At 43.1% G+C, this 23193-nt stretch overlaps 1 protein-coding gene across 1 annotated transcript in view; it reads left to right on the forward strand.

Moving 5' to 3' along the window:
* Arhgef26 (Rho guanine nucleotide exchange factor 26) overlaps positions 1 to 23193 on the forward strand; it is a 99333-nt gene that overhangs the window by 16766 nt on the left and 59374 nt on the right. The window contains exons 4-5 of the mRNA XM_027934045.2: positions 5034 to 5090; positions 8192 to 8352. Of these exons, the coding sequence (XP_027789846.2) occupies positions 5034 to 5090; positions 8192 to 8352 (218 nt within the window). The remainder of the gene's footprint in view (positions 1 to 5033; positions 5091 to 8191; positions 8353 to 23193) is intronic.

The raw sequence follows: 23193 nt of genomic DNA on the forward strand, positions 1-23193 counted from the left end.
TATGGTTGAATGGTAGTGTGGAGGTGAATTCAGGCCAGCAGGTACTCTGGATGGGGAATTGGCTACAGGTGGAGCTGGCTGCAGATGAAGGCTCTAGTCTTGTCACTTCCGTCACGCACACAGCTGAGGTTCTCATACGTTTAATTTTCTTCGCATTTGTGGTGTGTGCTCTTGGCTCGCATCTGTGTGGCTACCCGGGAGCGCTGGCCTGCTCTGCCTGGCTCACCTTTGTTCTGCTAGGCCTGATGGTGCCCGCTGCAGCCAAGGGCTTGCTGTTTCTTGAAATCCAAGAACTTTGGTAGGGTTGGAGAATTGAGCTGAACAACAGAAGATCAGAGACTTCAGAGTCTTCTTGAACAAATGAACCAGGCATGTCACTGGGCACAGTTTGTTAAATGTGCCCGTGTTTTCTACTTTCCTTGGTTCATTCCTGTATATCTATATATATATATTTTGATTTTAATGTATTTTTTTCTGTTTTTACATTCTATTCTTTGAAAGAATGATGCCCTCCCCATCTTGACCTTGTCTGACCTTTGTGTACACAGCTCTCTGACCCGTGATGTTCTCTGGGAGCGTAGCTTAGGTCACGTGGTATCTGAGGATCTTTCCCTGTGGATGAAGTGGGGCTAGAGCAAGCCTGTGGGGTCTGGTTACAGAGGACCCTATTTCTGGACCCTGACAGATTGTTCATTTGGGGGACATTAAACAGACACTCATGGTTGCTGTCTCCAAGTTAATTGCAGTGATAACCTCTAGATCTTCTGTAACTCAGGGATGAGTCTGGTTGTGTTGAGTCTGAAGATGGGCCCGGGGGTATAATTTTACTTTGCAGTCTCTTCCCCCTGAACTCTGGGGTGAAGAGGTTCCATCATGGAGCATCACCCAGGAATAGCAGCTCATGTTCAGCAAGGGGTGAACCAGGCACATTGAGAGGGCTTATTTTAAAAGGGTATCCAGTGTGAGTGAGTGCTGTATGGAGCCCCGAGTGGTCCTGCATTGTATACAGCCGGTGTCAGTTATAACTGGCTGTGTCTCTGAGTCTGGTTGTTCAGTCTCTGGGGGTCCTCCCATGAATGCTCTTTTCCTGGCTGTTGGGGAATACCAACACCTATCTTCTTGGGAAAGGGCATCAAGTTACGGAGATGCCCCAGCACATGGCCCTGTTCTCCACACAGAAAATGATGATCTGATCCACCAAGAGGTTCTGTTCTTCTCACTCTCCATAGAGATGGGACTGACTCTATACACAGACAGGCTGGGTGCAGAGGGTGTTGGTATTCTGTGTGGGGCTGAGCTTGGCTTTGTCACCTGTTTCTGTCTGGGCCAGAGAACACTGAGCAGTGTGTGGATCTCCTGACCTGGTTCACTGCAAGACAAAGAGGCTTAGAGTGACTGGCCGGTGCGCTAATGGAGCCTCTGGCTGAGGCTGTCGGTCCCTTCCTGGGACAGTCATCTGTGAAGCTCAGACTGGCAGATGCCCTAGTGTGGGCTGCTGCCACAGCTGCCATGAACTGGGTCACTGTGAACAACAGAGACTTCCTCCTGCAGTTCTGGAGTCTGAGCACAGTCAGGCTGACTTGGCCCGTGGTGAGGGGCTGTTTTCTGGCTCATACAAAGCTCCTTCCTGCCATGTGTTCACATGGTGGCAGGGCCAGGGGTCTCTCTGGGGCCTATTTTTATAAAGGCAGTAATCAAGTTGGCCTGGTGGCACACGCCTATAATCCCAATGACACAGAAGACTGAGGCAGGAGGATTACAAGTTCAAGGCCAGTTTCCTAATTTAGCAAGGCCTTAAGCAACTTAGTGAGACCCTGTCTTGAAATAAAAAGGGCTGAAGATGTGGCTCAGTGCTAGAGCACCCCGGATCAATCTCTGGTACCAGCAAAACAAATCAGCAAGCATAAAGGTGCTAATTCCATTTGCTGGGACACTACCTTCATGATCCAATCACCTCCTCAAAGATGCTGTGGCCTAATAATATCACCTAGGGTCTGGGATTTGAATGTGAATTCTGGGGAGACACAAACATTCAGACCATACGACGAGATATCAAGAAGGAAGTTAGCATGAGTTTTAGATGAAGCGTCTAATAGTTATTTAACTGTAGTCAGTTGTTAATTTCTGTCTCATTTGAATATGCAAAATACATGGGTTTCAAATATCATGGATGAAAAATTTTAATATTGATTGCAACAGCAAATGTATATCTTACAATTAAGAATTTAGAACTTTGACATCATCAATGAGTTCTCTGCATTCATTCTCTTGAAAAGCCTCAGATATGTCTTCCTATTTTTTAACAGATTAGAAGAGTAGTCTGGCAAATTCTGTTCTTTTATTTAAATTAATGTTTAAACGTTGAAGATACTGACATGTGTTCAACTTTGTCTAGAGTCTGCCATGGCTAGATTAGAACGGCTTGATGGGTTGATTAGATCATGCCAAAGCCAAGGAGTTCTTAGAGTTTATAGACTATTTCTGCAATTTTACTTGTTGTGGACGTACCTAAATCACCTTACACCATCAAGGAATAGGAAAGATCAAGTGAGTTGCTTGGCTAGCTGGGTGGTCCTATCTGTATGCAGTTGGAGCTTCCAATATGATTGTTTTGTTTTTGTTTTTCTGAATAGGTCTCAGGGTATGGCCCTTGCTGGCTTCAAGGTCACAGGCATAAGCCTTCCTCCCACCTCAGCCTCTAGAGTAGCTGGGCTTACAGGTGCACACCACCTGTATCGGCTTGGCTTCCCTGTGTGGGAGGCTTGCCTTGTGGCCTCTGGGCTTGTCTGGGAGGCCAGTTCATTGTTCAGCAAGCAGTGAGGGGAAGAGTTCAGCTTTCAGCTTGGGGATAGGAGGCTCTGTTTGGCCTCAGGTCTGAATCCCATTTTTCAAACATGGTAGACAGTGAAGCTCATACTGTGAGCTTATTCTGAAGAATTTTAATTTCTTTCACTTTTTGGTACCACAACAGGCCTGGTAGGAGTTAGAAGCTGGTTAGAAGTTTTCCACAGAAAATCTGGGCCATGTTAAACTCGACAGTACTTTAGATTCTCTTAGCAAAGACTTGCAAACTGCAGAAAGCATTTGCATTTTAAGACTATGTAGGTGCAAACACATTTACACACACCTTTAAAAATAATGCATAAGAAGCCTGGGCCTCCAGTGGTCCTGACTCAGGTTTACTGAGAAGGTCCCTGTTCCCAGTTGGGAGGTTTCCGAGGGTGTTTCTCAGGTAATAACTCCTGTTTTCTTTTGGCCCTTGCCCTCCTTCCCGCCCTGTCAGTCTCTACTTGACGTTGTCCCCTGTGGCTACCTCCTCCTCTGGCTTTCTCTGCCTTCTGTTCTGTCCCCAAGGCCCCCTTCCAGGACTGTCTTTTGCTCCTGGATCCTCTATCTCCACACAAGCCCCATCCTCTGAAGGCATCTGGCCTGCTCATAATCTGGAGCTCCCAGACACCTGCTCTCAGGGGCCTCAGGAGGACAGAATGAGTCCTCTTTCTTTGTCCTGTGCACAGTGTGGAAGGTCCAGGCCAAGAGGGCAGACAGGGAGGACAGGCCCAGGCAGTGTCCCGGCAGCCAGCCAGGAGGGACTGCTTTGTCATAACCCTCCAGAGCAAACTCCCAGACTCCCCACATATGCTCCAGTTCAGCTGCCAGATCATAATTAAAAAATGCTTCCTGGAGTCTTTTTTTTTTTATGAGGGTCGGTAGTTTTGTGTGGGTTGCTGGGATGTTAGTGGGACTGTGTGGCTGAAAGGGTGTTTTGCAATTTGTCATGTTAGTATTAAAGATGGTGACGGTTGTGTGCACTAGCGCTTTACCTTCTGCAAATGACTTCTCCCCCAAAATATCAACTACTTGAGCTCTGGGTCCCCCCTGACTTTGGATGGGGGGCCAGACTCTTACACCTCAGCACAGGGCTGGTGCCTGGCAGGTGTCTGAGTCCAGGTGCTTCATCCTCCTCCCTTGAAGAGTTTCAGGAATGAGCTGCATCTGGACGGAGATGCCAGTGGCACGGAAGTCCTTGCTGTGACCTCACCTGTGGATCTTGTGGACACGGTGTCTGCAGGTCCCTGTGTCAAAGTTGTGTCAAGCAGGAAATCCTGTGCAGTCCTCACCGGGGTCAGCAAAGGCAGCTCTGTAGGGTTTCATTCTGTTTGCTAGCCTCCCCCCTTATTAAGAGTGTGTGGAAGGCTTTTGCCATGAATTCCTGCTGACAGGTTGACCCAGGGTCAGGATGGTGGGTGAGGCTAAGGACATTCCATGATACGTGTGGACAAAAAAAAATAACAAATGGAAAATTTGCTGGGGGGTAAGAGTGTGGCTTCCCATCCAAAGTCAGGGGGGACCCAGAGCTGGCATGAAAAGGGGTCTTGGTGCTGGTACCTCACCAGAGATGGGGTGCTATCCTGAGAGCAGGGGCCTTGGGCCCTCGGCCTAGGGCTGTCAGGCCTGGATGCAGACCCTGTCTACTCCTGTCAGCTGTGGACTCAGTTCATGCCCAGAGCAGCTGCTCATTTTCTATCTGATTTTCTCATTTATGATTTGGGAGATTAATTAGATAACTTATTTTAAAAATATCCAGAACTAAGAGTGGAACAAAAATGCTCAACCTGAAAGAATTGTGTTGTACATACTTTTTAGTTCTTTAATGCTGAACAATGCACATTTATTATTGTGACTAAACTCTGAGGATTTGAGAGCTCCTAATTTGACATTTTGCAGATTTTTTTTTTTTTTTTTTTTTTTTTATGCTGGTGATTGAAACAAGGAACACTTAACCACAGAGCCACATCCCCAGGCCTTTTTATTTTGAGACAGGGTCATGCTAAATTGCTTAGGGCCTCACCAAGTGGCTGAGGCTGGCTGGGAACTTGCAGTCTTCCTGCCTCAGCCTCCCGAGTTGCTGGGGTTACAGGTCTGCACCACCACACCTAGCTGCAGAATGGATTTTTGAGGGCAGAGTTATGCTTTATGTAATAAAGAAATTGTCAAAGTAAATGAGTTCAACTCTATTTTGCTTTCTCTCCTAGGTAAAAAGAAATGGGTTGTCCCAGACAGTCAGCCAGGAAGAAAGAAAGAGACAAGAGGTACGCTTCCAGAATAGGTGCTTGAGCTGGGGCGTGGGGGGTGGCTCCTGTGCACTCTGTAGTATTATTCTCTGAAAACACGTTTGTTTGTTTTTTCTTTGTTTTACAAAAACAACATGTGGCCATTGTTAAATAAAGCTACCCACACAGAGCCCTCCTAAAAGAAAAGTTTTATGTATTTTAACACCATTTGCCTTTAAGCAACAAAGTACCTAGTCTAGGAGTTTAAAGTGGAAGAAATATTTTGAAAAATGGAACAGTCTAGAATTGACAGGCAGGTTGGTGGAAACACTGGCAAGGTCTGAATGAAGAGTACACGCTGATCTGTAGACAAAGGGACCCTGGGTGTTAATGTCAGCAGGGGAAGGCTTTTGTGAGGCTCTGAGCTCTCTGGCAGTTTTCTGTAACTCAAAAAGAACAACAGAATGCAAAGCTTATTCAATGAAAACTAAGATAATAGGGTTTTACAACTTGAAGTTTAAATCAGTGCAGCTTAAAAAAAAAAAGAAAACTGCTCATTGAGGTAATACTATGACATTCTTAAGAATGTCATTCCTCTGTCACAGGCGTGTTTGTTTGTACACATACAGATGTGAACACAGACTCATTCCTCCAAAGACACAGGAATATTTATTTCACTGGAATAAAATAAAGCCAAAGAAAGGTCCAGTGTATTGACTATTTAAGCTTAAAGAAAGCGGACCAGAGTACAGAACTTCCGTGTACCCACCACCGAGAATCAACAAATGTATTACATTTAAAATTTTTCTTTATATTTTTTAAAAGAAAATAAAACTTTTGACAAAATAGAAGTCCTGCATTCTCTTGATAACCCCATTCCCTTTGTCTCCCCAGAGACAACTATCATGAATTAGTGCATAATTTTCCAACCAATCTGTGTTTTAAAATCATGCATTACATGTACATTTATGAGTACTCGTGTTTTAAAAAATATATATAAATGATATAAATCTGTACATATTTTTCAGTTACTTGCGTTTTATACTTAACATTGTTTTTGAGAATCATCCGTTAATGTATATTAATCTGAATCATTCATTCTGGCTACTATGTAGTATTCCACTCTGGGAATACCACCTTTTCAAAATTTTATCTATTTTCCTAATGATGGACAAGTGGGTGTTACAGACTTTCCCCCTCTCTTGTTAACATGTGCCATAAGGAGTTTCTCTCACCTAGTAGACAAATTGAAGAGCTTCTCCAAAGTCCTAATTCCATTAGAACATTCTTTGTCTTTTAAATCTTATTCATTTGACTTTATCTATTTCTATTATAATCTGAAAATGTCTGTTCGGATTTATGACATAAAAAAGTAATGACAGCTGGTTTGGTGGCCATGCCTGTAATCCCAGCTATTCAAATACCTGAAGCAGAATTGCAAGTTGGAAGCCAGCCTCAGTAACTTGGTGAGACCCTCTCTCAAAATAAAATGGGCTGGGGATGAAGCTCAGTGGTAGAGCACCCCAGTCAGTCCCTAGCACCATTGCCACCAAAACAAGAGAAAATAACACAGACACACACACACACACAACACACACACACACACACACACACACACACACAGCAACAGGAAAACCCCAATAGTCCCAAACCTAACTTTATGGTTTCTTTCATATTCTAAATAGGTATTTTTAGTAGGTGTAACTTAATTGGCTAGTTACACTTGGTTGCAGGATATTTTAGCAATTATTGCATTAACTTTATTAAGCTAGTGCTTTTCCCCTTTGCTGTGATCTATTCTGTGTAGCTGATTATATGTTTTTGCTTCAGTCTTTGTGTTTTGGATCTGACTACACAATCCTTTGCTGTTGATAGTGTCTGAAGTCGTTCTGAGCACCATATCCAGCCATTGTTTTTGGCCAGGAAGGGAATTTTCTTTAGTGCCTTATAGTTCTTGGGGATAATTGTATTGATGGAGTAGTGATGTAATAGATAGGTTAAGTGATGTTCTTACTCTTAAGACAGTAACATCACTTCATTCCCCAGAGCACAGCCTGGGCTCCACCAGCACACTCGAAGTAAGATCTAAGGCTCTAAGGCCTTGTTGGATGCTCAAGAGGGAGGTGAACACCAAGATTAGCCCAGGAACCTATGTGCACACTGCAGCCTGGGCTGCCAGCTCCCACCCTACCCCCAGGCCATACTCCTTGGGACAGGGGCCTGAGGGGAGGGGGCTAGAGGTGAGGGTGGTGAGGTCGCCAGGAAGGAGGTTAGTCTCTGGCCTGCAGGATGTTCACCATCCCTCCAAGGAGGACCTCCCCCTGTGTCATGGACCTTGGAGGCTCTGTAATTGACCCTGCGGAGGAGCTGCTGGATTCCTCCACCGGGTGTTGTTGAATATGCACAGGTGGGGTTGGCATGTCCATCACCCACACTTATCAGGAAAACCAGAGCGTGCCTGACACCAAGAGTTCTGCAGAGAGTCCTTTGCTCCTTCTTGAGACAGTGAGGAGAGTAGAAAGAGTGGGTGGCTTGTTGAACAGAGTTACTCTCAATTATGTGAGTTTGTATGAAAGAATTCCTGTGGCTGATAAGAACCTTTTGAAGATAGGTGCAATCATGCTGGAATATTTGCTATTGTTATTGACTAGTTGTTTATTTTTTAAAAATCAATTAAAAAATTAAAAAAAAATAAGGGAGAGAAAGAGCACACACTGAGGGGAGGGGAGGGGAGGGATGTGGAGGAAGGGATTTCTGAATCCCAAGGGATAGCCATAAATTCTTCCTGTCCCTGAAGCAGCATGCTTTGAAAGCAGTGCTGGAGGGGATGACCCCAAGGTTAATTAATGTCCCACTGAGATTTTATGACACCCTGGCTTCCTCCCGGATTCCAGCCTCTGCAGAGGCATGGCCTCAGGGCACAGTCCCTCCTGATTCCCACTGTGCACAGAGGCTGTCTCAGGATTTGGGTATTTGGACCTTACAGAAAGACAGGACTGGGACCTGCGCCTTGAGCGTTTCCTGGTGCTGTCTTTTTTGTGCATTTTAAGACATCAGGCCATTTTTACAGCAGGATAAAAAGCTATATTTGTCCTTCAGTTAAACTAATTAGTAAAATAGTTCTTTTTCACTCTTACTAGGCCATCTTTGAAGTCATATCCTCCGAACATTCGTATTTACTCAGCTTGGAGATCTTGATACGAATGTTTAAAAATTCTAAAGAACTGAACGATACGATGACGAAGACTGAGAGACACCACCTCTTCTCCAACATCACGGACGTGTGTGAGGCCAGCAAAAAGTGAGTGTGCTTCCCTTGGCACTGCAGGCCAGGCGTGGCTGGCCTGTGGACGCCCTGTGCCTCAGAAGGCGTCCTGTGTACCCTTGGCTCCTGCCATAGGCCTCTGTCTGCATTCCTTGAACAGGTTTTAGGCTTTGTTTCAAGTGGCTGATGGGTAGACAGACTCCCAGCAGGCAGCCGCGAGGGTCCCTTCACTCCTGTCTCCCCAGGTAGGTTGCCTCTGCCCCTTCTGATCACATGGACAGTCTTGGTTCGTTGCCAGTAGGAGCTCTTGTATTTTAGAAATAAAGAAAGAGTAGACTCACGCTTCCATCTTCTGTGGGCTTGTCTGGCTACAATGGAACATTGTTTTAGTTTTATTTTATTTAATTTTTTTGCTTTACTTTTTGTCATGAAAAGTAGATGAAGTTGCGTGATTTTCACACTCTCAAAGCTACGAGCTTAAGAATTTTCCATATTTGTTTATCTTTTCTTTTTGGTTAAGTATTTACAAGTTTACAGAGAGTGTTTTATTTATAACTACTTCAGTATTTAAGAACATTTTTTTGCATAAATTAGAGTATTATGATCATACCCATCATTGCTCATTTTTCACTTATTTTATTCTTTTTTTAAAATATAAATAATAGGTTCACATGCCTTAAAAATCCATAATATACAAGGCTCTCCAGTCAGATGTCCCTCCTGTGCTGTGGTTCCCTGGCCACCTGAGAGATAAGAAAAGCACCACTCTTTTGGTGCATGTTTTTAGAACTCGTTTATGATTCTTTATGGAAATGTCTTTTTGCCTTGTGTTTGTTTAAATCATAGCGCACTGTAAACATGTTCCGCTGCTTGCTTTTTTCACCTGAATCTTGGAGGTCATTACGAATCTACGCTAGAATTTCTCTATCCATTTCCACCATTTTCCCTTCCAAGTTTTAACTGAGGAAAGCAGGCTATTGGTCCTGCAATACTTCCCAGGAGGCATGTGACGTGTGGCTGGCGATCATCGTCAGCTCTGTTAATTTATTGCACTAATGCTTTCTAATTTATTATCTGATTAAATGTTGATGTCATCTAATTTATTGCTCCTTATTCATTTACTAGCTGGACTATTTCTGTAAAGAACAATGTACATCCACCTAATGTTCCTAGGGGGAAAATTCAAGTTATATATTTATTGATCCTTCTCCACTTTTACCTTAGCAATCTTGGATCATGTTCTTGCTGTCTGGAGCGTTAGGAGCTAGAGGATCATGGTTTCACTTCTTCCCTCTGGTGTGGAATTGGCCATCTTCCCTGGTGTCTTGGTGTGAAATAGTGTTTTAAGACTTCAAGGGAGTGCCCCAGGTGCTCAGTGCTGAGTGGTTTTCCACTGTTTAGTACATAGCCAGAGAGAGGTGTTCCTTCCTGGCAGATGTGAAGGTTCCCCAGCTGGAGTGTGGGGACAGCTGTTCCTTCCCAGTAGATGTGTGACTCTGCCTTTAGAAGTGGATTAAACTCTGTTCCTCCCACCCACTTTCTGGGCTTTAGGGTATCTTTGGTCTCACTATTACAAGGTTCCTGCTTTGTTCTTCTATCATTCTGCATTGTTATTATTTTGTCTTAGGGGTGGTTTCCTAGAAGTGGAATTGCTAGGTGTAAGTATAAAGGCATATAACAGTTTATTATTTTTTGTAAATTTCTGCCCATCACAGTGGTGCCATTTTGCAGGGCTCTGGAGCAGACAAGCACCTCCTTCCCACAGCCTTTCCAGCAGAGAATGCCAGGAGAACTCTAAGTTTTTGTCAACTTAATGGGCAAGAAAGATTGTCTGAGTAACGTTTCAGTTTGTATTTCTCTTACAAGTTTTTCAGGTAAATAAGAGCCATTTGAGATATATGTTCAGTAATTATTAGCGGTGCTGTTATTTCTCTGTGATGTTGAAATTAATTAGAATTTGAGAGAAGTGCTTACATCACCAAAAGCAGGGAAATGAAGGAGTTTTCTTCTTGCTGAAATCCAAGAATATTTTTGAGTCTGGCTCAGCACGTGGATATGCAAAGTCAACTTAGTGAATCCCAGGGAATCACCTGCTTAACAAGGAGAGGCAAATGTGTTAGCATTTTCCTGCTCAGAAAGAGAGAGGCCAGTACAGACATCTTGTGTGAGAAGTTGACAGAATCACGTGGCAAGTGGAAATGATGAAGGTAACTTGAATCCATCAGACACCAAAGCATTAAAGTGCAAGGTACTCCCTTAAGCTTGAAGGGTGTGTGCCTGTGCCTTCATTTGTTTGGTGATGATTTGAGTTATTTGGTATAGGGTGCTTGCGATTTCTTTCTAGCCTTTGCAACAGAGTGTGCTGATGCAGCTTGCTAGTGAGCAGGGTTCTTGGAGTCTCAGGAGGAATTGCAAGGGTGGTAGCATATGCACACAAGCCAGGCGGCCATGAGGTTAGGTTCTGCCACCAGTGTCAACCTAGAGCAGCCTAGGGCACTGCAGCTTCACCATAGCTGTGGGTCATGAGGCCGTGAGAGTGGGTCAGCTCCCCTATATTCTCATGGGACACTTCCTATGCTCAGTCCACTGTGGCCCCGAAGAGTCAAGCAGTGCGTGTCAGTGTGAGCTTGTGGTCAGGAAGCATGTGGACCTCATCACTCCCAGTGGGTGAAAAAACAAGGGTAGGAGATTCTAGAAGGATTGAGAAATGTACAGTGATGGTTTATGTCATGCATATCTACATAATGAACAATTATACAACCAATAAAAATATTTAGAGAATTATTTAACCCATTTTATCCCATCATCCCTGATGCGCAACACCTGTAATAACTCAAACTGAGAAACAAATATACCACTTGTTTTAACTTTGAAATAATATTTAAATATTTATCACATTCACAGAATTGAAAACTGGGGGCTTAATGGATTGATAATATGATAAAATTTTTATATTTCAGATTCTATAGCAGGTCCAAAGACTGGATTTTAAATTTTATTAGATTTTAATAATGGGGAAGGCAACTTATCAGAACGTAAAGGTTGATAGAATTGTGAATCTTTTAAATTTCTTCGTGTTTTTCTGTAGTCTCAGCATGTACAACACATATAGTGTTGACATAGAAAAGGAAAAATAGTAAGAGATAGGAGCCAAGACAAAACAGGGGAGGAAGCTGGACAGGTCAGTGCCTGACAAATCACAACAAGTTAATCCTGAATTACCTCGTTGTGCTTAAACCGTTGATTAAATTCTGTCTTAATTTTAATCATTTGCAAAATTCAGATCCTTCATGATTTTATTGAAAAGTTTTCATTAATATTGTAGCTTATAGTAAATAGCTGGTTTGAACTTGAGAAGAGGATGGGATCGGGGAGGGGAGAGTCTGAGGCGAAGGGGAAGGCGAGGGCCGTGGCATGTTCTGTGCGTGCACCAGTTGACTACAGCGGAACCCTTGTTCTGTGTGATTAATATGCACTAATAAAAAAACGCCAACTTCTCAGCCTCCATTGAAGGAGAAAGACCGAGATACCCTCATCCTTGACATTTTCGCTCTGTTTTCACTTGAACTGCTGCAGCGTTTGAGTGGGTGATATGTGCCCAAGTGAAGTGTGACTGTCACATGACACCCAGGCTCTGAGGTGACTGACAGCACCACAGCTGGTGTGATCCACCTTGAGGCACTGGTTCCCTTGCAGTCCCACACAGCCTTCGTCACGTTCAGAGCTCACTCCATGGTGCTCTGCCTACTGGTGGGACTTCAAGAAGGACTCCAAGGTGTTCCCTAATATTAGTGTGCCACCAGGGGAGACTGTCTAGTCCCGAGGAAATGTGAATTAAAAATCTCCCAGAAGCACGTGATCAGTGTCTGCGGTGATACCAGGAGCCGGGTTCAGCCGTGCTGTTGGTGATCACAGCCAGGCTGCCCACGTTGCTCCTTCCTCACCTGGGGGAGGTTGGCTGCAGGTGACGGCATGTTGAGTGGAGGTGGAGGTCAGAACAGCTTCAAGAGCCAAGTTCACAGTGTGGTCTGTGCCCTTTGTAGAGGTCCCCATTCTTCACTGTTGCCAGTGATTAATACCAGGAGTCCCTTCTGTGTGAGCTGACACGGCCTGAAAACAGGCAGGAAGGGACAAAGTCCACTCAGGTTCTGGCTGATGCTGTTCATCAGGTGTGTCCCTCCCATGTGGTCAGCACACTGAGCCTCTTCCCCTGAAGGCTCCTAGGTTGCAGAGCATGTTAGCTGGTCCCGTCTGTCCTGCAGCTGGAGATCATCTGGGCCAGGGGTGGCTGGGGGAGGATCCTGGCCTGTGTGCAGAGGCACCCCAGTACGGGGCACTTCCCCCCAAAATGGGCAAGTTTGGGTCTCACTGGAGGTTGTGGATGTAGGGCCCTTGGGGAGCCTGGGGGAGGCCTTTGTGTGTCCGAGGAGTTTCCAGTCTTGGCTGAGAAACCTCAGCATTGCTGATGTGGAGCCTTGTAGATGCTAGGTAGGGGCTGGTGTGGCTGCACTGGGGAGAGCAGAGTGGGGTTACTGTGGAGGGATTGAGGATGATAAGATTGGAGGCAGTCGCAGTGGTGGGTTGCGGGGAGGACTCCAGATACTTAGACCTGGACTCGTTTGCACCAGGTGGGAAAGGCAGGGGTCAGCTTGCCTTGAGGTCTCTGCCCGGTTGACTGGTGAGGTTGTGTTAGCCAGGATGGAGGAGGAGGAGGTTGGGGCTTTGCAGGGGAGATAAGGGAGTCACTGGTGGCATGCTAAGTTCTAGTGGCTAGAGTGAGAGGGGGAGATATCTAGATGAACAGAGAAAAACGGAAGAGAACTCTAGAAAGGGTTGCAGTAGTGACGCAGATTGGAGCCCCTGGGGTGGCTCTCTCGCTGTGGGTTTAAATGAGATTTTAGATGAGGTAGCAGTGTTTAACTGGTGGTGGTTTTAACCCCCAGGGCTATTCGGAAATGTGCTTTTTGGTTCCCCCAGTGACATGGGGGCTCTGCTGGCATTAGTCAGTGAGGGCTGGGGTCCCAGGGTTCTATAGTTGGTGGAAGTCCCAGGCAAACATGAGTGGTCCCTCCCAGATTCCTGTAGTGCCCTTGAAATGAACAGGGGGAGTAAAGAGAAGGTCAAGGTCAAGGTTTGGGCATGGAAGCATCTCAGGAGCCTTGAGTTGGGACAGAAGTACAGTAACTAGGGTAAGTGGCCCTTTCTGCAGTCCCTTGGTGGTAGGGTTTGCCCCGCCTCCTGTTCCCTTGGTGCTGGGGCCTGGCAACTGTTTACATTCTGCTGTCTTTAATAGGTGTCTATGGGGACATCACCTACTGATCCTGCCCACGTCCCCTCCCAGGGAGGGTGCCATTCTTTTTAAGAAATACTTTTATTCGTGCGTCATAGTTATACATTAATTGTGGGGTTCATTGGGACATGCCTGTGCATAAACTAGAACTGGCCCCATCAGCATCTAGTATGTCCACTCTCCCTCCCCTCCTCACTCTTCTGTTCTGGTCCTCTACTCTACCTCTTCCTTCTATTTATTGTTTTTAATCAGTGCTTTATAGAGACACATGGAGGTGGCAGTCACCATGGTGTGTTCGTATGTGTACGGAGCATGATTTGCTCAGTTTCATTCCATTCTTCCTCCTTTTCCCTCTGCCACCTGTCCCCCATCCCTTTTCTCCGCTCCACTGATCTCCCTTCTATTTTCCTGAGATTCCCTCCAACTAGTCTTTTTTCTTATTTTTGTTTAGCGTCCACATAGGAGAGAAGACATTCGACCTTCAGCTTTCCAAGTCTGGCTTATTTCACTTAGCACGATGGTCTCCAGCTCTATCCATTTACTAGCAAATGCCATGATTTCATTCTTCTTTATGGCTGAATAAAACTCCATTGTGTATATGCATCACAGTGATCAACCCATTGGTCTATCGATGGGCACCTGGACTGGTTGCATGACTTAACTATGTGGTTGCACTGCTGTACACATTCATGTGTCTGTATCACTACAGCATGCTGATTTTAGTTCTTTTGGATAAACACCAAGGAGTGGGACATCTGGGTCACATGGTGTTTCCATTCTTAGTCTTTTGAGGAACCTCCGTACTGCTTTCGAGCATGGTACCTAGTCTGCAGTCCCAGCAGCCATGTACAAGTGTACCTTTCCCCCACATCCTTGCCAGCATTTACTGTGACCTGTATTCTTAATGGCTGCCATTCTGACTGGAGTGAGATGACATTTTAGTATAGTTTTGATCTGCATTTCCTTGATTACTAGGGATGTTGAGCATTTCTTCTTACATCTGTTGACCATTTGTGTTTCTTTCAAGGAATATCTCTTTGGATTTTTTGCCCATTTATTGATTGGCTTATTGGTTTTTTGGTGTTTTTATATATATATATATATATATATATTCTGGGTATTAATCCTGTGTCAGACGCAGCTTGCTAGGATTGTTCCCACTCTGCAGACTCTTCACACTCTCAGTTGTTTCCTTTGCTCTGCAGAAGCATTTTAATTGGATGCCAACCCACTTTTAAATTTGGTTCTTGGTTCTATTTGTTTGTTTGTTTTTTATTCGTTGTTCAAAACATTACAAAACTCTTGACATATCATATTTCATACATTAGATTCAAGTGGGTAATGAACTCCCATTTTTACCCCAAACACAGATTGCAGAATCACATCGGTTACACATCCACATTTTTACATAATGCCATATTAGTAACTGTTGTATTCTACTACCTTTCCTATCCTCAACTATCCCCCTCCCCCCTCCCATCTTCTCTCTCTACCCCATCTACTGTAATTCATTTCTCTCCTTGTTTTTTTTCCCATTCCCCTCATAACCTCTTATATGTAATTTTGTGTAACAATGAGGGTCTCCTTCCATTTCCATGCAATTTCCTTTTTCTCTACCTTTCCCTCCCACCTCATGTCTCTGTTTAATGTTAATCTTTTCCTCCTGCACTTCCTCCCTGCTCTGTTCTTAGTTGCTCTCATTATATCAAAGAAGACATTTGGCATTTGTTATTTAGGGATTGGCTAGCTTCACTTAGCATAATGTGCTCTAATACCATCCATTTCCCTGCAAATTCCATGATTTTGTCATTTTTTTTTAGTGCTGTGTAATACTCCATTGTATATAAATGCCACATTTTTTTATCCATTCATCTATTGAAGGGCGTCTGGGTTGGTTCCACAGTCTAGCTATTGTGAATTGTGCTGCTATGAACATCGATGTGGCAGTATCCCTGTAGTACGCTCTTTTAAGGTCTTCAGGGAATAGTCAGAGAAGGGCAATAGCTGGGTCAAATGGTGATTCCATTTCCAGATTTCCCAGGAATCTCCATACTGCTTTCCAAATTGGCCGCACCAATTTGCAGTCCCACCAGCAATGTATAAGAGTACCCTTTTCCCCACATCCTCGCCAGCACTTGTTGTTGTTTGACTTCATAATGGCTGCCAATCTAACTGGAGTGAGATGGTATCTTAGGGTGGTTTTGATTTGCATTTCTCTGACTGCTAGAGATGGTGAGCATTTTTTCATGTACTTGTTGATTGATTGTATGTCCTCCTCTGAGAAGTGTCTGTTCAGGTCCTTGGCCCGTTTGTTGATTGGGTTATTTGTTATCTTATTGTTTAATTTTTTGAGTTCTTTGTATACTCTGGATATTAGGGCTCTATCTGAAGTGTGAGGAGTAAAAGGCAAGAAATAATTAAAATCAGAGCGGAAATCAACGAAATGGAAACAAAAGAAACTATTGAAAAAATTGACAAAACTAAAAGTTGGTTCTTCGAAAAATTAAATAAGATCGACAGACCCTTAGCCATGCTAACGAAGAGAAGAAGAGAGAGAACTCAAATTACTAACATACGGGATGAAAGAGGCAACATCACAATAGATACTACAGAAATACAGAAGATAATTAGGAATTATTTTGAAAACCTATATTCCAATAAAATAGAAGATAGTGAAGACATCGATAAATTTCTTAAGTCATATGATTTGCTCAGACTGAGTAAGGAGGATACACACAATTTGAACAGACCAATATCAATGGATGAAATAGAAGAAACAATCAAAAGACTACCAACCAAGAAAAGCCCAGGACTGGATGGGTATACAGCAGCGTTTTACAAAACCTTTAAAGAAGAATTAATACCAATACTTTTCAAGTTATTTCAGGAAATAGAAAAAGAGGGAGCTCTTCCAAATTCATTCTATGAGGCCAGCATCACCCTGATTCTGAAACCAGACAAAGACACCTCAAAGAAAGAAAACTACAGACCAATATCTCTAATGAACCTAGATGCAAAAATCCTCAATAAAATTCTGGCGAATCGGATACAAAAACACATCAAAAAAATTGTGCATCATGATCAAGTAGGATTCATCCCTGGGATGCAAGGCTGGTTCAATATACGGAAATCAATAAATGTTATTCACCACATCAATAGACTTAAAGATAAGAACCATATGATCATCTCGATAGACACAGAAAAAGCATTCGACAAAGTACAGCATCCCTTTATGTTCAAAACATTACAACAACTAGGGATAACAGGAACTTACCTCAACATTGCAAAAGCTATCTATGCCAAGCCTCAGGCTAGCATCATTCTGAATGGAGAAAAATTGAAGGCATTCCCTCTAAAATCTGGAACAAAACAGGGATGCCCTCTATCACCACTTCTATTCAATATAGTTCTCGAAACACTGGCCAGAGCAATTAGACAGACGAAAGAAATTAAAGGCATAAAAATAGGAAAAGAAGAACTTAAATTATCACTATTTGTGGAAGACGTGATTCTATACCTAGAAGACCCAAAAGGGTCTACAAAAAAACTACTAGAACTAATAAATGAATTCAACAAAGTGGCAGGATATAAAATCAACACGCATAAATCAAAGGCATTTCTGTATATCAGCGACAAAACTTCTGAAACGGAAATGAGGAAAAACACCCCTAACAAAAGAGGTGAAAGATTTGTACAATGAAAACTACAGAACCCTAAAGAGAGAAATAGAAGAAGATCTTAGAAGATGGAAAAATATACCCTGTTCATGGATAGGCAGAATTAACATCATCAAAATGGTGATATTACCAAAAGTTCTCTGTAGGTTTAATGCAATGCCAATCAAAATCCCAACGGCATTTCTTATAGAAATAGAGAAAGCAATCATGAATTTCATATGGAAAAATAAAAGACCCAGAATAGCAAAAGCAACTCTAAGAAGGAAGTGTGAATCAGGTGGCATAGCGATATCAGATTTCAGACCATATTACAGAGCAATAGTAACAAAAACAGCATGGTACTGGTACCAAAACAGGCGGGTGGACCAAAGGTACAGAATAGAGGACACAGAGACTAATCCACAAAGTTACAACTATCTTATATTTGATAAAGGGGCTAAAAGCATGCAATGGAGGAAGGATAGCATCTTCAACAAATGGTGCTGGGAAAACTGAAATCCATATGCAACAAAATGAAACTGAATCCCCTCCTCTCGCCATGCACAAAAGTTAACTCAAAATGGATCAAGGAGCTTGATATCAAATCAGAGACTCTGCGTCTGATAGAAGAAAAAGTTGGCTACGATCTACATACTGTGGGGTCGGGCTCCAAATTCCTCAATAGGACACCCATAGCACAAAAGTTAATAACAAGAATCAACAAATGGGACTTACTCAAACTAAAAAGTTTTTTCTCAGCAAGAGAAACAATAAGAGAGGTAAATATGGAGCCTACATCATGGGAACAAATTTTTACTCTTGGTTCTATTTGTTAAGCTTTCTTTTTCATGGGATGCCAAAGTGAGGTCCTGTAAGTTCAGGTAATACCAGTATGGCTTCTGGTCAGTGCCGGGGCAGAGCCATTGACCTCCTGACTTTGGGCTGCTTTCTTCCACCTCAACTGCTGCTTCAAGTTCATGAACTCTCCTTGATTCCTGATCTGCCTAACTTTTAAGGGCCAGTAATGTCCTAAAAGGCTGGTCAACCCCTGGAAACAGGAATGAGGTGGCTTCTTCCCCCTTAGAAGTGAGGAGACTTTCTTCCTACCTGCACACCCCACAAGTCAGATGCTTTGTGTCTTTGTTTACTTTTCTTGTTTTTTTTTTTTTTGATATCAGAGATTGAACCCAGGGGCGCTTAACCACTAAGCCACATCCCCAGCCCTTTTATTTTTTTTATATTGAGACAGGGTCTCACTAGGTTGCTTAGGTCCTCCACTAAGTTGCTGAGGCTGGCTTTGAACTTGTGATCCTCCTGCCTCAGCCTCCCAAGCTGCTGGAATGATGGACATGTAGCACCACGCCCAGCTGCTTTTTTGTGTGTGTGATTATTCCTTCACAAATATACGTGCACTCAGAATAATTTACAGATAATTGCCGAATTAGTGGAAAAGATCTACAAGTGTGATTAACCTATATTAATTTGCAGCAGGATATAATAATTCCAGTTGTTTTTGAATTTAAGATGTGCCCCTCGTGAAAGATGAATACTATCAGGAAGAGAAATGGTCTGTTGCACAAAATTGAATATTAACCCTGCTGTTCTGTTTAGAAGCTCTAAGGTCTAGGCAGGGTCTTCTGTGTTAGAATGTTTTCTAAGAAGGAAAATTAGGTGACTTTGATATTTTGTAAAATGACATATTTCTACCCTGAATTCTGGGTTTTCACGCCTCCTTCTCAGTGATGCAATAGTGTTTTGTGCTGTTATTTGTACCTTATAAAATTGGCTGCCGAGGAACTTTGCAAGGATTCTAGTTTCTCTTTTTTCCATTAAAAATTAAAACATGAGTGTTTCTTTGGGAAGCCACTTGAAGCTCAAACTATGCTTGTCTTCAGTTTTTGCAGACTAAAATAAAAATATCCATCAATGTGCTTTTGTGTCCCGTGGAGCTGAACTTGTTCCCAACATATAATGAGCAGCCGATGCCAACTTCTCCAGTTCCTGCTTTGTGTAGGAGAGTAAAGCAGAGTAAAAGACAAATGTCGAATGGGAACAGCACTTACCCAGCACTTGCTTCTCCACAGGAATTTTTTTGGCCTGATTTTAATCAGAGTATAGTAAAATTGAAACATCACAAGACGTAAAACACTGTTTTAAGCACACATGCTTTATGACGTGACTGGATGTTACCAAAAGTGGCATTTTCTTCAATAATGGCTCAGTGTATCTGCATCATGAAATATGCTTTCTATTTGGTCATTAAAATTCTAACCTCCTCAGTGCATTAACCAAATACCAGTAAACTTTCAAAAGTCTTTAATAGAATTAATTAGCCTGTCATCCTTCCTAACTCATAAAACTAAATTTTAAAGGAAAACATTTACATTTAACCAGGCCAGAGAGTGTGGAATTCAAGTTGTGGAACCTGTTTAGCTTTTGCTGTGGGTGGAGTTTCCTGCCAGGCTGGGTTCCCTCTGTACGGAGCTCACAATGTCACCTGACTGTCATAGAGCCCTTTCCCAGCTCCCTTAATTTAACAGACAAACCTTATTCATTCTAAAACCTGTTTCTTCAGCTGATGGTTGAAAGACAGTAACACCCAGAAGCTGCTCCTACTGACTGTTTTTGACGCTGTCTCTGTCCTGGGATGAGTGGTCAGCGTGCCTCTGAGATTACCTGTAGGCATCCCACAGAAACATGGCTGTACTGGCCTGTTTGCTCAGTCCCGGTCAGTAACCAGCATCTGACGTAATAGTGAAAAAAAATAAGTAGAGATTTGTGTCTCATTTTAAGTAGAGATATAAGGACTGTAGATGTCATAAGAATAAAGAAAAGCATTGCAAGTGGTCTGAAGTCTTTGTAAAGTTGAGCAGGAGATACTGTCAGTCAAAGATGACTGATTAGAGACCTGCACTGACCTTTGCTCTCTTCTGAAATCCCAGGAGAAATAACCAGAAAGTCAGTGCCAAGCTCACAAGGATAAAGAAAATAAGGAAAGGTACCAGGGGGCATGCCTGTGAGACCCGGGGACTTGGGAGGCCAAGGCAGGAGGAACACAAATTTGAGGCCAGACTCAATTATTTAGTGAGACCCCTTCTCAAAATAAAATTTGAAAAGCGTTAAGGATGTAGCTCAGTGGCAGAGTGCTTGCCTGGTGTGTGTTTAGCTCTGCTTTTGATCCTCAGCATTGCAAAAAGAAAGAAAGAAACAAACAAAAACAGAGACAATAGCAACAGTTTTTTTGGAACCTGGAAGTTCAGAAACTATTTCAGGAAGTTGTTTAAAGAATGTTTACATTAAAACCAGCAAATAAGCAGATTGAATTCTCAGAGCCTCTCCAAGGTGCAGAGATTGATGGAGTTGGGATGAATCTCTGACCAAAGACAGGCCCTTTGAGAAAGTCTGTTTGAGATGTCATCAGACCCAGATTACTCTGGGGAGCTGGGCAGTGCCCCTTTCTACCACTAGACCCAGGAATCCAGGCCCACATGGCAGGGTGGCAGATACCAAACAGGTGACAAGGACAGAATGACAGAGATGCCTGGAGCTTTCTGTTCCTTTGGAACTCTGCTAGCCTTTGCCCTTGTTCATCAGAGGATGATTGGCACTGTATGGGTTAAACAGCATTTTGTAGGTTTTATCAGTGGTATTTACATTCAGTTATCACGTTATTATTATCATCAAGTTTTATAGGAGGCAACAAGTTGAAGTTTACAACACCCATGTGTAAATCCTCAACCTTTAACAGTGTATCCATTTTAGTAACAACATGGAGAAGTACTTATTGACTGTAAATCCAGCTTTTTCTTCTAAGGGGAGGATGGTTTATCCAACCTTACTAGGTGGTTTTGAGAATGAAAGGAGAGCACACAGGTAACGTATTTAACCCGACACTAGGTGAGCTCTCCAAAGGCAGATACTCAGTTGATGGTGCCCTCATGCTGATCATCTGTGCCTGATCCTCTACAGTGTCTTGGGTTTTGCATTTATTGACGTTTGAGTGGACATCATCTTTGTCCCTGCCATCATTGATCTAGCTAGGTTAAAGAACAGCTTTTCTAAACAGAATTTAGTGCAGTGGTTTACATGAGTTTGTTTTTAAAGATGGTTATGACACAATATTACAACATTCTAGCACTGATGTGTATTTGTTGAATGAAGTTAAAGTAAATGGATTCTTACATAATCATAAGTAGCATAATTTCGTTGTGCCTTAGGCAAGAACTAAAGTCTTGAGTCGTTGCTTTCTGCCAGCCTGGTGTTTTCTGAGAGAGAGAGAGAGATTTTCTGTGGACAGTGTTTCAGAGCAAGCCTGGGCCTGCCTCGGCTGCCAATCACTCTCCTGGGTAGACTGGGCAGACCTTTGGGTTCACATCTTGGTCTTTGCCTCTTTGCCCAGCTCCAGGAGCCCATGGGTTCTGAGTTGTCCCATGGAGATTTCGGCTTGGACAACTTCCTGGCTGGGGCTGTTCACAGGCCTAGTCACTAGCTGCTCTCCATCTTAAGCTAGAGTGGGACTCTGGAAAGAGCCACAGTGGCTGGGGTTTGGTTTCAGTGTTTGGTCTGCATTACATTTGCAGCTGTGGACTTTGAACCATTACATGGATGTTGGATTCTGCCAGTTGTGAGTGGAACAAGCAGGACCACACAGTTTTTCTGGCTGAGGGAAAGATCTTAATGTAAACTTTGTGATCCAGCCAAGTCAAATCCTGCACTTGATTTAAGCTCACCGAGAGATGGTTGGTGGATTGTTTCGAGAGCAAACTCCCATGAGTGTTCATTGCTCATGGTGCGGCTGCTTCTTCTGCATACACTGTTAGCATTTGAGCATTGACTTTTTTCCTCCAGTACTTATTTCATCTGATTTCATCTTTTATAGGATGTGTGAAGTACCATCATTTCCCTTTTGCTGATCTGGAGATTGAGGCACAAATTAATTATATTAATCTGCCTAAAGTCTTTTGCTTAAATGGGATTGAAACTAGTGGGTGCTTTTGCTTCTTCACTTGTGCGAAAATACACACATAAGGTATTTTTAAATTTTTTGATTAATTTATTTTTTTGGTACCAGAGATTGAACTCAAGGGCACTTAACCACAGAGCCATATCCCCAGCCCTTTTTATTTTTATTTTGAGACAGGGTTTCACTTTGTTGTTTAGGGCCTTGCTAAGTTGCTAAAGCTGGCTTTGAACTTTGTGATCCTCCTGCCTTGGCCTCCCAAGCTGCTGAGACTACAGGCGTGTACCTCCTCACCTGGTATATGTACAGCATTTTAAGTGCAATTGGGAGTTTAGTCTAGAAAATAACTTTTGGTTTAGGTCTCTAAGGATCACATATCCGGAACATCTTTGGGAATCGCTCCTTTTGATGTACACAACCCAGGGAGCTTGACAGGGAGACAATAGTTTTATTTTCCACAGGAACATCCTTGACCTCTTAAAATAGAAGGACCTTAAAAGCCAAGCACATCTTATTTCCTACAATAGCTCTGTGGCTTGCTGTGGATGTCACCACCCTGTCCTTCCCTCAGGTGCCATCCCTGACCCTCCAGTAAGGGCTGTTGTGTTTCCATCTCAAACAATCTATGCATGTGTCCCCACTGTTGCAGGGTTGCAGGGTGCTCTAGAGGTAAGCAAATGATTACAGGAGTGTCCTGGGGTTCACGTATCATCAGGTTAAAAAGATGCCTGAATAACTTCTGTTAAATTCCTTAAAGTACTTCTAGATTGAGCTGAGGAAGAAAAGAAAATGTACGTTTGGAAAGTGCTGACTTCATTCAGAGTATAGTTTTTTTGCTTCTAGGTCTGAAAAATCTGTTGTTTCCAAAATAAACTCTTGTAGAAAATTTTGTAAGTCTGTCTTAGGAAGTAAAGGTCTTCTTTGTCCCTTAGGTGGTAGTGTAAACACTGAGCAGTTCATATCAAAATTTA

Source organism: Marmota flaviventris, chromosome 8 (assembly GCF_047511675.1).
Source record: "Marmota flaviventris isolate mMarFla1 chromosome 8, mMarFla1.hap1, whole genome shotgun sequence".
Classification (NCBI taxonomy): Eukaryota; Metazoa; Chordata; class Mammalia; order Rodentia; family Sciuridae; genus Marmota; species Marmota flaviventris.